At 34.0% G+C, this 13082-nt stretch overlaps 3 protein-coding genes across 3 annotated transcripts; all 3 read left to right on the forward strand.

The window, feature by feature from the left end:
* Positions 1-890: 890 nt before the first annotated feature.
* Positions 891-2932, forward strand: LOC18053638 (probable LRR receptor-like serine/threonine-protein kinase At3g47570). Its single transcript, XM_024192213.1, has 3 exons — positions 891-2130; positions 2269-2784; positions 2916-2932. The coding sequence occupies exons 1-3, from the start codon at positions 891-893 to the stop codon at positions 2930-2932; spliced, it is 1773 nt and encodes a 590-aa protein (XP_024047981.1).
* Positions 2933-4268: 1336 nt separating this feature from the next.
* On the forward strand, positions 4269-5848 carry LOC18053639. The gene is made up of 4 exons (XM_006449967.2): positions 4269-4351; positions 4551-4775; positions 5090-5240; positions 5334-5848. Exons 1-4 carry the CDS (start codon positions 4298-4300, stop codon positions 5846-5848), a joined length of 945 nt encoding a protein of 314 aa, XP_006450030.1. The 5' UTR covers positions 4269-4297.
* A 2472-nt stretch (positions 5849-8320) lies between these two features.
* On the forward strand, positions 8321-13076 carry LOC18053640 (transcription termination factor MTERF2, chloroplastic). Its single transcript, XM_006449970.2, has 7 exons — positions 8321-8955; positions 9497-9634; positions 9742-9984; positions 10183-10296; positions 11224-11406; positions 11919-12136; positions 12671-13076. The coding sequence occupies exons 1-7, from the start codon at positions 8344-8346 to the stop codon at positions 12993-12995; spliced, it is 1833 nt and encodes a 610-aa protein (XP_006450033.1). The 5' UTR covers positions 8321-8343; the 3' UTR covers positions 12996-13076.
* The last annotated feature ends 6 nt before the right edge of the window (positions 13077-13082 follow it).

Raw genomic sequence — 13082 nt, forward strand, 5'->3', positions numbered from 1 at the left:
GTCAACATAATATATTATCTTAGCGGATGATGTTCAATCTTAGAATTTATAATATCTAGAAGGTTCGTAGCTATGAAATTAGTATTTAAGCATTTTAATTGAAAATTTTGAAACAAACGTTGAGAACTGCTCCTCCTCAGAATTTCAGCGGATAAATATAAAAAATAGACTAGAAAAAAAATTATTTTACTGAAATAATAGTTAAAAAGAGAGGAGTACAGTACTCATGACTTAGGCTTGCTGTGTACTTATTTTACTTGTGCTTCGGGCTAGATTGCATGCGGTCAAACACTTACATAGTTACACATGTTATACATAAGCTTTTACTTTCACCACACTCTTGATAATTTCTTAACCTTCCCGGTTAGGTTATAGCAATTTATATATAAATAACTAAAGCATACTAAAGCTGGTATTGATGTACGGATGAGTGGTGTCAAACGTGTATCTGTTTTTATGTATTATTATTCTTTGAAACAAACCTGATTATAATCCTTTCAAAATACAGATGAAATAGCACGTGAAATCGGAAATATTTTACTGCGATAAAAATTCATATATTCACCGTAGTAGCACGTGTAAAATAGACTATAAATTTAGTTCCAAAATAAATTCTTGTATTCATGTAAATTTTACATTACTAGTTTAAATTAATATTAAATATGTTGTTTATTTCACTATGTTATTTTATTTAACAATGATGTGACTATTGGAATTACTAATATTTATAGTTACTTAGTAAAGATAAATTTCCATAATCTGAAGTTATAAAATATAAATTTCACAATACAGGGGAGATACCACCTGAAATCCATAATCTCCATAATCTGAAGTTGCTGGACCTTAGTCATAACAAATTAGTTGGTGCTGTCCCAGCTACAATCTTCAATATGTCAACACTCACAGGACTTGGGCTTCAAAGTAATTCTCTCTCAGGAAGTCTTTCGTCCATCGCAGACGTCCAACTTCCAAATCTTGAAGAGCTTCGTTTGTGGAGTAATAATTTCAGTGGCACAATTCCTCGTGTCATCTTTAATGCTTCTAAGCTCTCTGTGCTAGAGTTGGGAATAAACTCATTCTCAGGTTTTATTCCCAACACATTTGGCAATTTAAGAAATCTTAGGTTGCTGACTTTACATTATAATTATTTGACATCTTCAAATCTAGAATTGAGCTTTCTGTCCTCGTTCTCAAATTGCAAGTCTTTAACATATATTGGCTTATCAAATAATCCACTGGATGGCATTCTTCCTAGGATGTCTATGGGTAATCTTTCTCATTCATTGGAATACTTTGACTTGTCCTATTGTAACGTTAGTGGTGGCTTCCCTGAAGAGATCGGTAACTTGACCAACTTGATAGGGATTTATTTAAGAGGCAATAAATTGAATGGATCAATTCCAATTACTCTCGGAAAATTACAAAAGCTTCAAGGTTTGCATCTTGAAGATAACAAATTAGAAGGACCAATCCCAGACGATATTTGTCGTTTGACTAAACTATATGAGTTGGGGTTGAGTGGCAATAAGCTTTCTGGATCAATCCCTGCATGCTTCAGTAATCTGGCTTCTCTAGGGACATTGTCATTGGGTTCCAATAAGTTAACTTCCATTCCCTTAACTATTTGGAACCTTAAGAGCATGTTGTACCTCAACTTTTCATCAAATTTTTTTACTGGCCCACTCCCATTAGACATTGGAAATTTGAAGGTTTTGATAGGAATTGATTTTTCGACGAATAATTTTTCAGATGTTATCCCAACGGTAATTGGAGGCCTAACTAATTTACAATATCTCTTCTTAGGATATAACAGATTGCAAGGCTCGATTTCTGAATCATTTGGTGATTTGATAAGTTTGAAATCCTTAAATTTGTCCAACAATAATCTCTCTAGGTCTATTCCTATATCTTTAGAAAAACTCTCATATCTTGAGGATCTAGATCTCTCTTTCAATAAGCTAAAAGGAGAAATTCCTAAAGGAGGATCTTTTGGAAACTTCTCAGCTAAATCATTTGAGGGAAATGAATTATTATGTGGTTCACCCAATCTACAAGTCCCACCATGCAAAACTAGCATTCATCACAAATCAAGGAAAAATGTTCTTCTTCTAGGGATTGTCTTGCCATTGAGTACTATATTTATAATAGTAGTCATTTTATTGATCGTAAGATATCGAAAGAGAGTAAAACAACCACCAAATGATGCTAATATGCCACCAATAGCGACATGTAGAAGGTTTTCATACCTAGAACTTTGTTGAGCAACAGATAGATTCAGTGAAAACAATCTAATCGGTAGAGGAGGTTTTGGCTCTGTTTACAAAGCAAGAATTGGGGAGGGGATGGAGGTTGCAGTGAAGGTTTTCGACCTGCAATGTGGAAGAGCGTTTAAGAGTTTTGATGTTGAATGTGAAATAATGAAAAGTATTCGCCATCGAAACCTTATCAAAGTTATCAGTAGTTGTTCAACTGAAGAGTTTAAAGCATTGGTATTAGAATACATGCCTCATGGAAGTTTGGAGAAGAATTTGTATTCGAGTAACTGCATTTTGGATATTTTTCAAAGATTGAATATAATGGTAGATGTTGCAACAGCTTTAGAATATCTGCACTTTGGTTATTCAGCTCCTGTAATTCATTGTGACTTAAAGCCCAACAATGTATTGTTAGACGATAATATGGTTGCTCATTTGAGTGATTTTGGCATTGCAAAGCTCTTAATCGGAGAAGATCAATCTATGACTCAAACACAAACACTTGCCACGATAGGCTACATGGCACCAGGTTTGTTCCATGTTAAATATATTCTATTTGTTGTAAACTTCCTAATAAGTTATTCATTTCTTATGATTTTCATTGGAAGAGGAAATTATTATTAATAATTTATCTTACTGCGTAATTATTGCAATTCATAGAGTATGGAAGAGAATGACGAATATCCACAAATGGAGATGTTTATAGCTTTGGGATTATATTAATGGAAACTTTTAAAGGGAAGAAACCCACTGACGAAATTTTTAATGAAGAAATGACATTAAAGCATTGGGTTAATGATTGGCTGCCCATTTCAATCATGAAAGTTATTGATGCAAATTTGCTAAGTCGGGAGGACATGCATTTTGTTGCAAAAGAGCAATGTGTGTCATTTGTCTTCAATTTAGCTATGGAGTGCACTGTAGAATCCCCTCAGCAGAGAATCAATGCAAAAAAAATTGTAACGAGACTCTTAAAAATTAGAGACTCGTTACTTAGAAATGTTGGAGGTAGATGTATAAGACAATCAAATTTAAATTGATTATGCCCCTCCTTCATTGCTAGCTATCCTTTTCGGAGACTTAAATGGCTGTCCTTCATACAAGGTTTGTTGATATGTTTTGTTATTGCTCTTGCTCTTGTTTATTTCTCTCTTTCTTGAAATTTGCATGTATGCATTTTTCATTCTCTTTCATATTTGTTTTGGTCTGAACGTAGTTTGCTTTTTAAGGATAAGGCCCATCACGGCCTCCCCTAATTAGATGTACTCTTTTTATTTTTATTTAATTAATCATCCTTAATACCGTCAAGGTTCACCGAAAGAAAATTTTAAATTGATTTTCTTTTCTTTGACTAATAATGAAAATTGTAATCTTTATAGTGAATAAATTCAATAAAAAAGTGTAAGAATATTAGTCGTTATGGCTGTTTTCTAAACTTGGAGTTTGAGTAATTTAACAGCAACGAGTCTCTTGTATTATAGGCCAAATTGTTTTTATTAATTTTATTTTGTCTTCATTTTCTCCATAAATCTTTGCTCAAGTTCCATGCCCCCTCTGTTTTTTCTTTTTTTTTTCTTTGCCCTTTTGCACGAAAATTCATTTTAGATATTTTATGTAAAAATTAGTACAGAACATCAATAAAAAATTTTATTACTTTAAACAACTCGTATGTAATTAGTCTTATATAAAATTTAACTATACAAATCATGTGCACATTATTCAATTGTATTAGTTACGGTGTATTTTAGAATTCTTCTACCTCCAGGCTTGAGAATCTACCAGAAAATCATGGTAAATAATAATACTGCGGTGAAGTAATCGTATATCATTCTGTTTGTTAATGTCATGACTATATATATACGTGGCACTCCCCATAAATAAAATCGTGGCATGTTTAATGCATACGTGTCAAGCATATGAAAGTCTCTGGTATTGTGACGCCTCTTCTTCCTGTCCTTAATTTCCCTTTTAAAGTAACTCGTCTTCTTTAGCTTATACATGGGAAACGAAACAAGAGTCAGCAGTCATCATCATCCAAGTTAATGGGACAAGGCCAAGAACACAAGACACGACCTCAGTCTCAAGTTGAGATTCAGGTCTCTTTCTTACATGTTCTAATATATAGCTTTTTAATCAAAGTTATCCAATCTGCTGCAACATGTGTTTAAATCATAGCTACATTCTATATATATGTTATTTTTCTCCATTTAATTTTCTTGTCAATGTGGGTTGTCAAGAAATTCAAACCTAATAATGACTAATCTATCATTGTATTTGGTTCTGGGAATTTTGCAGGAAAGAGGGGAAATATTTTTCTTCTACAGGCCTAAAGTCGGCAAAGAAGAAGCTCACAGCTCGGATGATGTGCAAAGATTGTACCTTGTCCTGCGGCCGGAGTCCGGTGAGAGGTCAGTTGAACAGAAACAAGATCCGGAGTCAGGTAAGGAGGGAGCCAAGAAAGAAGAAAGTGACTCTGTTAAGCATGGAAGTGGCTCAAGTGAAGGTGGCCACGGCAGCAAGGTAGTTCACATTTCTAACTTGGGACTCTTTACTATTGGTTAAATTAATTGGAAATATTTTGATCTTTGCATGTATGTTAACAATGATAAAAATTGAAAACGATTACAAGGGGGTTTCAGATTTGTCTATGCATTGTGTCACGCTTTATTTAATCTAATGGTATGTTGAATAAGCATGTAATGTTAGAATCCAAGTGGGAAGAAAAATCACAGTAAAAGTCCAACAAGTGCTGAAGTACATGTACATGTGTATGTTTCAATTGGGTCAAGTGTCACCGCTTCTAGCTAATTGTTGTCAAGTGTCACTGCTGCTAGCTAGTGAACATTGAGAAGGAACTGTTGTTGCGGTTCATTGTGATGGGACGCAAAAGCCTTCCAGATCCGAGGGAGAAATCCAGGCCTTACTGGGGTTTTGTTGAAATGGTCACCACAAAAGTGGAGGATGTGAAGGTTGCTCTTGCTGGAGGTATTGAGTTCTAGATCTCTTTGATTCTTTGGGTGCACTTCTCATTAATATCTATGGGACTGTTGATAACCAAAAGTGTATGCTGTTGTGTAGAGGAATACGATACTTCAACTAGAGGTCATCGACGAAATTTACCTGCAAGGGCAGTAGGCGAAGGCGTTTACCGCATTTTAAGGCACAGTCCAGGCAAGAAGATGCACACTCATTTGATCTACAAGCTCGAATTTCCTCCAGAAGACATGGAAAACGAGACTCAGGAATCCCTTAACATTGAACACGAAGGCTCATTTCTCATACAGATAAAGAAACCAGGTCAACATGGCACTTCACAATTCAGAGGACTGCAGAACAAGCGGAAGGCCGTCTTCCCAGCCCACCTGCAAGGTCAGTTTGGGCAAAAGCGTTACTGTCCAGCAGATCCTCCAGACTTCTTGAACTATGAAGGATGTGAATTCTTGCTCATATCGGCATCAGATGATATAGAGGAGGAGCTGGGTTTGGAGCTAAAGACAGATGAAGGGGAAGCAGATGAATCCTGTTCTGATTTGATCAAGACATTTGGTGAGACTGCACCTACAAGTGCGCTTCTTAGAGGCACTTGGGTTTGAAAACTTTGAGTCGTGCCTCTCTTTGTCAGAAAATTTCTCTTTTGCTGGTGCGTTACTCTAATTTTGTGTAGCAAGTATCTACAAATTTTGGATCTAGAACTTGATGTGCATTTCACTTGATGGTTAATGTATATAGTGTTACCACCATTAGAAAAATAACTTTTACTAATACTTGTGTTCGTGACACTTTTCTAAAAAGCATCATTAGTTACATATATTTGAGTCATTTTTCGTGTTTAATAAATAAGTGTCACAAATTATTAATTCTATGTGTTTGTAGATTAAACATCAGAGATCGTCGACACAAGGTATCAGAAACAACAAAAAAAATATTTATTTTTATTTTAGTTGCGACTCGAACCTAGGACCTCAAAACTAAAGTGTTTTAAGTATGTACAAGTTTTGTTTCCAGAACTTGCATGATGTGCATTTCACTTGATGGTTGATACATATGGTGTTACTGTATATACTTCCCTTAATCTCACGTGATTAATTGCTGATTTTGCTGGATAGAGGGGGTGGCTGAGCACCATCTGAAGCCAAGATATTCTTGGTTTTTTGCTTTTGTAAGTTTCTGCTGAAATGATAATGAGGTCATCACCTTTTATATTTCTTTTCCTGATAGATATAACAGTTAAGAAAATCAACAGATTGTTAACTGCTGCTATCAAGTTCATCTTTTCTAATTTCATCTAGGTATCATACTCATTAGTCTACAAGAAACCTTTAGGGCAAATTTGGATTTTTTGTAGAAAAAATAAAAAAATATTTCATAACAAGAATATTCTTTGTTTTTAATAAGATTATAGTTAAATAAACAATTTAAACAATAGGAGTACTGTTGTAATTCAATTTAATCTTGAATCACCAAAGATTATATAGTAGTAAATATCCCCTAACTATATCATATCCTAGTCCATCCGGTATACGAAACGATCGTTACTTCATAGCTACAATTATTATTAAACTTATTTCACAGCTGGTGGTGGGTCTCAAAGCTGAGATATTAAGAATAGAAATGAGAAATTGGCCTTTGCATCCCATTTCAGTACATGATGACACACCATCCATTTAATAAATCAACCCCTCTGGTATATTATTGTATCCCATTTCACGTAATCAAAATTGTGCCACCTAAAAGGGTCACGAATTGTGAAGTCTATCCTTTTGTCTATAAATTTAAATTTCGTAGAGGTGGCAACTTTCAGAACTTGATACCTGAATCCAACAAATCAGATACGAGATAGTGGATTTGTGTTGATTAAAATTGATACGAGTTTTAAATTGATTGTATTTGATCAGTTGTTCAACACAAGAATGAAGAGGGAGGGATGGGCATTCAATAATAACACAAGTTACACAAGTATTAAATTTTCAAATCAATATTTTCAGTGATTTTAATATTTGAGTTCTAATATGAGTGTCAACACAATATGTTGTTCATTTATTAGATTATAAATTTTAGAGTTTGTAAAATTATTTAATCATGTGTTACTCAACTATTAGATTTCTTAGTTTATAAAATTACGTAATCAAATATTTAATAAATAAATTTCATATCAATTAAGTGCATATTTGGTATTACTTATATAATAATCATAAATACTTATTTAATTTTATAAACTCTTTTCAAATTTTTTATTGTTATTTAGTTTTTTTAGTGGAGCTTTTGAAAATTAAAACTCTATTTGGTATAGATTTTCAAATATAGATTATTTAAGGGAAAAATTTATTTAGTAGAACTTTTACAAGTGGAACTTTAAAATTTTAATTGTTTGATTGTTAATAACAACTTTTATTAAAATTTTTGAAATTACTTTGGTAAACGAACTCTTTAAAGCTTTGTCATGAAAAAAATGAAATAAGATTATTAAATAAATAATTAGACATTTTTACATTTAAAAAATACTTTTCAGTACTCTCAAAAATCTAAAATTTAAGTACTAGTAGAAAGAAAATATTTTATTAGTCTTTAAAAACTTTATTCAAAAAACACCAAACAATAATAAAAAAATATTTCATAAGAGTTTATGAAATTAAATAAGCATTTATGATCATTAGATAAGAAATTTCAAACATACACTAGATAAGTTATTTTGCCTCTATTAATAAAGTTCAGAGAGAGCAGAAATTGAAAAGTTTTTTTTTAAATATTAAAATTCCTAAAATATCATTTACTTATTAGATAACCTTAATTACTTTTTTTTTTATATCATAACTTTAAAAAATTACTTATTATACAGTTTTTTAATAAAAATTCTAATTAATAACTAAACAGCTAAATTTTTTTTAATTAAAATTTTGTATACAGAGACTCTATTCAAATATTAAAATATATACTGCTTGAGAAACTAATACGAAACAGAGTCTAACCCTCAAATTAAGTTGCAGACGCTTGAACGTCCACCGTTACACAATAACGGGTTTTGCCGGCACATATATAAATAATAAATCCGCGGCGGGGTTCTAAGAACAGTTCAGTTAGGGTTTTACAAATGAAAATGTCCACCAAATCCTTCCCAGTTCTCACACATCTCATAGTACCCTCACCATCACCAAAACCCCACTTAATCCCTTCAACTTCTTCCCATTTCCTCTCATTTCCTCAAAATCCACTCCCTTTTACAGCCAATGTCCACCACCACAAGCCCTTCAAAATCAATCCCCTTCTCTGTTCCTCATCAACCAACAGCAGCAACAACGCACCCAGTGACCAATCACAATCACAGTCCCAATCCCACTCTCTGACACTTACCCAACAAGCTATTTATGATTACCTCTCTGAACTGGGCATTTCCCAGGAGGATTGTGCTTTTATTTCCTCAAATTCACCCAAGTATGCCCAGATGCTAAACGACAGCGTACAGGACTTGGAAGAGTGGAAGTCCTGGAGTAGTAGTAGTGTTAGTAATAAGAATGATGTTGGAAATGGAGATGGAGAGGAGTCGGTTTTAATTGGGTTTAAAGAAAAAGTCGTTAGAATGGCCAAGGAGAAAGGTGATAATGGCAAGGTTGCTTTCTTGGAGAGTCTTGGTCTCAGTCTTTCTTCTGCTATCAGTATTGCCAGATACTTGTCCGGGGAGCCTCTGCCTCCTCTCATTCACAAGGTAAAAACAGCTCTTTAAGATTGATTTTGTTTTGTGTTACATAATTGGAGTTAAGGTTATGTTTGGGATTGCAGGTGCTAGTTAGTTCAACTGGTAAATGACTGGGATTTAAACTTGGCTTACTATAATGGTGCTTATAAAAAATTTAATAATAAAATAAATTGAGGTATGGTGGAATGGAATCACTAGCTATTAAGTATATCTTGGTCGGTGTGGTTTATTCTAAATCTATGCAACCAAAGGGACCATTGATTAGAGACTAAATCATCTTTTCTTCCAAATCTATGCAGCCAAATGGAACCTTAATTACAGAATGAAAACATATGCATAAACATTTTAGTGTTATTTTGTGATGTAGTAAGCTGCTACTATTATTATTTTTCTGTTTTTCATTTGATATGAGTAAGGATCAGACAGATTGTATTACTTATGCCATGTAAACGTGAGTGATTTCATATTCTTGCTCTGTTTTTTGTAGAATCAAATTAGTTATTTGTATCAGTTAGCTGGAGCTGGTGCTTATGTTGCATTGGGATTTTAGGTTAAATATATGAAGGAAATATTCTTTTCTGGCAGTAATACTGAAAGGACGCTTGGGAAAAATGCTCGCCGTATGATGAAGCACTTATCAATTCCTCTTGACGAAGATGTGCAGCAAACATTAGCCTTCTTCGAAAAGGTCTAGTATGCTATTTGTTAATATAATAAGAGATCCATTTCATAGACACGTTTATTTATATATTCTGTTTTGTGTATATTGATTGTGTTTTTCATGTTGTTTTATAGATTGAAGCAAGGCGTGGAGGATTAGATATGTTGGGTTCTGCAGATGCCTCTTTCCGATATCTTGTTGAATCATTTCCACGTCTTCTGTTGTTATCAGCGGAGTCCCATGTAAAACCTGTTGTGGATTTTCTTGAAATTGTTGGAGTTCCAAAGGACTGCATGGGAAACGTGCTTCTGTTATTTCCACCCCTTATATTTTGGAATATTAAAGCTATCAGAACAAAAGCGCTGGCTTTTGAGGAGGTACCATTCATAAAATTCCATAGAACATTTATCCTTTCCGTTCACCTTAGTTTATGATCAGAAACTCTCATGTACGCATTCTGTTGTCTCTCTTACAAACAAGAATATCCCTTCTGTTGTTTGGTTTTGAGATAGAAGTTTTATGGTTGATATCATCTTTGCTAATTGTGCGAGCAAAATCATTTGTGCTGCTTCTAGATTGGTGCAGTGGATAATGATGTTGGGAAAATGCTGCTTAAATATCCGTGGATTCTTTCAACAAGCATTCAAGAAAATTACGAGGAAATTCTTTCAGTTTTTAATGAAGAAAAGGTATGGATTCATCTAGACTATGTTGGGCTGCCTGGCCCAGTAACAATAATAAATTGGTTTTAGGGTCAAAAAGTGCATGCATAAGTGATGTTATTTGCATAAGCTTTGTTATTGATAACTTAAAATTTTGTTTATTCTCAGTGTGCTTTTGTCTTATTAAAAGTGGAGAGCAGAAAAATACTACAAAATGTTTTTCGTTGCATTTGGTCGTTATGGAAAATAGAAGAGAACCATAGAAGGCTTTGGAGAAATTTTTTGGGCAAACTTTGCTTCTCCAACTTTTCATGTAAACATGGGTAAATGAAGTTGTGGAAAATTTTGAAGCATCGCGTCACTTTTTCTGTAATGAGATGAATCCACCCCAAGCACAAAGTTTTCATCTTGATATTCATTCTCATTTTTTTAAACTTTTCCCTCTTTTCTTTCTTTCATATTCATGAGCATACTTATTTCTTCGATATTTTGTTTCGCCATGTTTCTCTTATTGAATTCTTTAATTTCCATTATATAGCCAACTGGTCGGTCTCTGACCTAAGTAGTTAATGCCTGGCTCCATGGATGAATTGGGTTATGGAAAACTTTAGCAAAAGAAAAACCTTAGCCTAGTAGCTTCAGAAATGAGCCTGTTTTTAGAATATCACTATATCAAGCGGTGGTAACTTGACTCAGCATGGTGATCACCGAATATTTTTTCCATTTAATATTCTAATGCGATGTGTTGAAATCAGCGTAGCTTGAAATTGATGCAAAGTATTAAATTGCTTTGGTAAAGAGTTATATAGACTGGCAGGTGAGTTTGGCCAAGAGGATTGTTGTTTTTTGTTGAGCTTAACCCAGCCTCACCCTAGCTCATTTAGTGTGACTTCCTTTCTTTTATTGGTTATTTTTATTTTGCCCTATCACATCGTTAACAATATTTTATACCAGGTACCAAAGCTGAGTGTTGACCGCGCTATAAGAAGCTGGCCTCATTTACTGGGTTGTTCAACTAGCAAGCTAAAGTTGATGTTAGATCAACTTGGCGAATTGGGAGTAGAAAACAAGAAGTTGGGTCAAGTTATTGCCAAAAGCCCCCAGTTGCTGCTACGGAAACCTCAGGAATTCCGGCAGGTATTCCTTTTTAACCCTGTACTTTGCCTTTTCTCAGAGGAACGTTTATTGTTGTATGTTTTCTTGTTTGGCTCTCTATTCTTTGGGATACCCTTTTCTTCCTTATATTACACTTTCAGCACACTCATAGGTGGTTAATTGTCAATATTTCTGTTCTGGTCTAATATCAGAACTACAGAAGCAACCTGCTTTTAAAATTACTGGAAAGTTAGTATAGGTCTGCAACCATTATTGAAGTAAAGTTTTCTCGCCTTCAAATTGTAGGTCATTTTATGGGCTTTTCTGTTTACCATAAAAGTTGAGAGTCACATTAATTGAATTCTAATGCTTTCCAAGTGTTTCAATTCTGGCTGCCTCTGACCTTTCCAGCAGCCTTACTCTATGTTTTAAGCGCTTAAAGCTTCATGCAGCCAGAACGAAACTTTTGAAATTGCAATTGATAACCTTGAAGTTGTGCCTTTGATGTCATTGTTCTTAGGTATTTTTACAGATTTTATTTCTGCCTTTTGTAGGTGGTTTCATTTTTGGAAGATGTAGGATTTGATAGGGAGAACGTGGGAAGGATTCTTGGTCGCTGCCCGGAACTTTTTGCCAGCAACATTGAGAGAACATTGATGAAGAAGATCGATTTTCTCATTGGTATTGGAATTTCTAAGGATCACCTTCCTCGAACTATCAAGAAATATCCTGAGCTTCTTGTTTCAGATGTCGACAGAACCTTACTTCCAAGGTAATGCTTTCGTTCTATAATATATTGACTTGGATGGTTCAATTAATTTGAATTTAAGTTTTAATGAAAAGAAGAAAAGGGGGAGATTATGAAAATGGTCAAAATTAAAATAGAACATTAAAAATTTCAATTCTGGAAACACGGGATTCTCTTAGTTTCACTGTGGACAAAGTTGCAGAAAGTCTTTGCTTTTCTTTTTCTGATATCTAAGGAAAAAAAAAAAAAAAGAAAGAAAAAGCTATTTTGGCTTATCTATCTTCAAAACTACCAGTGCTTGAAATGAAGTATTAATAAAGGGCTAGGGTTTGTTCTAGGAACAAATATTTTAACATTAAGATGGCTGACTTGAATAATCTTCATTTAGATAAATGTCAAAAAAACTGACTCTTTCTGTTAAATGTCTTGATAAGTGTTGTTAGAAAAACATAAACATCTTAACGACTTGATAAAGTTGTTCACGTATCAGATGTATACATGAGTAATTATTCAACACTCGGTACCTTTTGTGGCTAAACCTAGATTTATTGTAAACAGGATAAAATACTTGATGGAGATGGGGCTATCAAAGAGGGATATTGCATTCATGGTTCGAAGGTTCTCTCCTTTACTGGGGTACAGCATCGATGAGGTATTTAGACCAAAGTTAGCGTTCCTCTTAAACACCATGGAAAAGTCGCTGCAGGACGTGGTGGCTTATCCAAGGTATTTTAGCTATTCATTGGAAAAAAAGATAAAGCCCAGATTTTGGGTGCTAAAAGGAAGGAATATTGAATGTAGCTTAGAAGAAATGCTGGGTAAAAATGATGATGAGTTTGCCACTGAGTTTTTGCTTGCCCCTTCAGCCCATTCTCATCAATAGTTCAAACTTGCTTGTACTATAATAGCTGGTAATATGTAAATATTTCACCGATACCGACAATCTGTAAATAGCATGTAGAATACTTGA

This window comes from Citrus clementina, unplaced genomic scaffold, assembly GCF_000493195.1.
Source record: "Citrus clementina cultivar Clemenules unplaced genomic scaffold, Citrus_clementina_v1.0 scaffold_10, whole genome shotgun sequence".
Taxonomy (NCBI): Eukaryota; Viridiplantae; Streptophyta; class Magnoliopsida; order Sapindales; family Rutaceae; genus Citrus; species Citrus x clementina.

Coding starts and splice junctions, on each gene's coding strand:
- LOC18053640 (XM_006449970.2), top strand. CDS start 8,344: ATGAAAATGTCCACCAAATCCTTCCCAGTTCTCACACATCTCATAGTA. Junction 10,297..11,223: donor CAGTTTTTAATGAAGAAAAG/GTATGGATTCAT, acceptor ATTTTATACCAG/GTACCAAAGCTGAGTGTTGA. Junction 12,137..12,670: donor GACAGAACCTTACTTCCAAG/GTAATGCTTTCG, acceptor TATTGTAAACAG/GATAAAATACTTGATGGAGA.
- LOC18053638 (XM_024192213.1), top strand. CDS start 891: ATGTCAACACTCACAGGACTTGGGCTTCAAAGTAATTCTCTCTCAGGA. Junction 2,131..2,268: donor AGGGATTGTCTTGCCATTGA/GTACTATATTTA, acceptor GTTGAGCAACAG/ATAGATTCAGTGAAAACAAT.
- LOC18053639 (XM_006449967.2), top strand. CDS start 4,298: ATGGGACAAGGCCAAGAACACAAGACACGACCTCAGTCTCAAGTTGAG. Junction 4,776..5,089: donor AAGGTGGCCACGGCAGCAAG/GTAGTTCACATT, acceptor CACTGCTGCTAG/CTAGTGAACATTGAGAAGGA. Junction 5,241..5,333: donor GAAGGTTGCTCTTGCTGGAG/GTATTGAGTTCT, acceptor GCTGTTGTGTAG/AGGAATACGATACTTCAACT.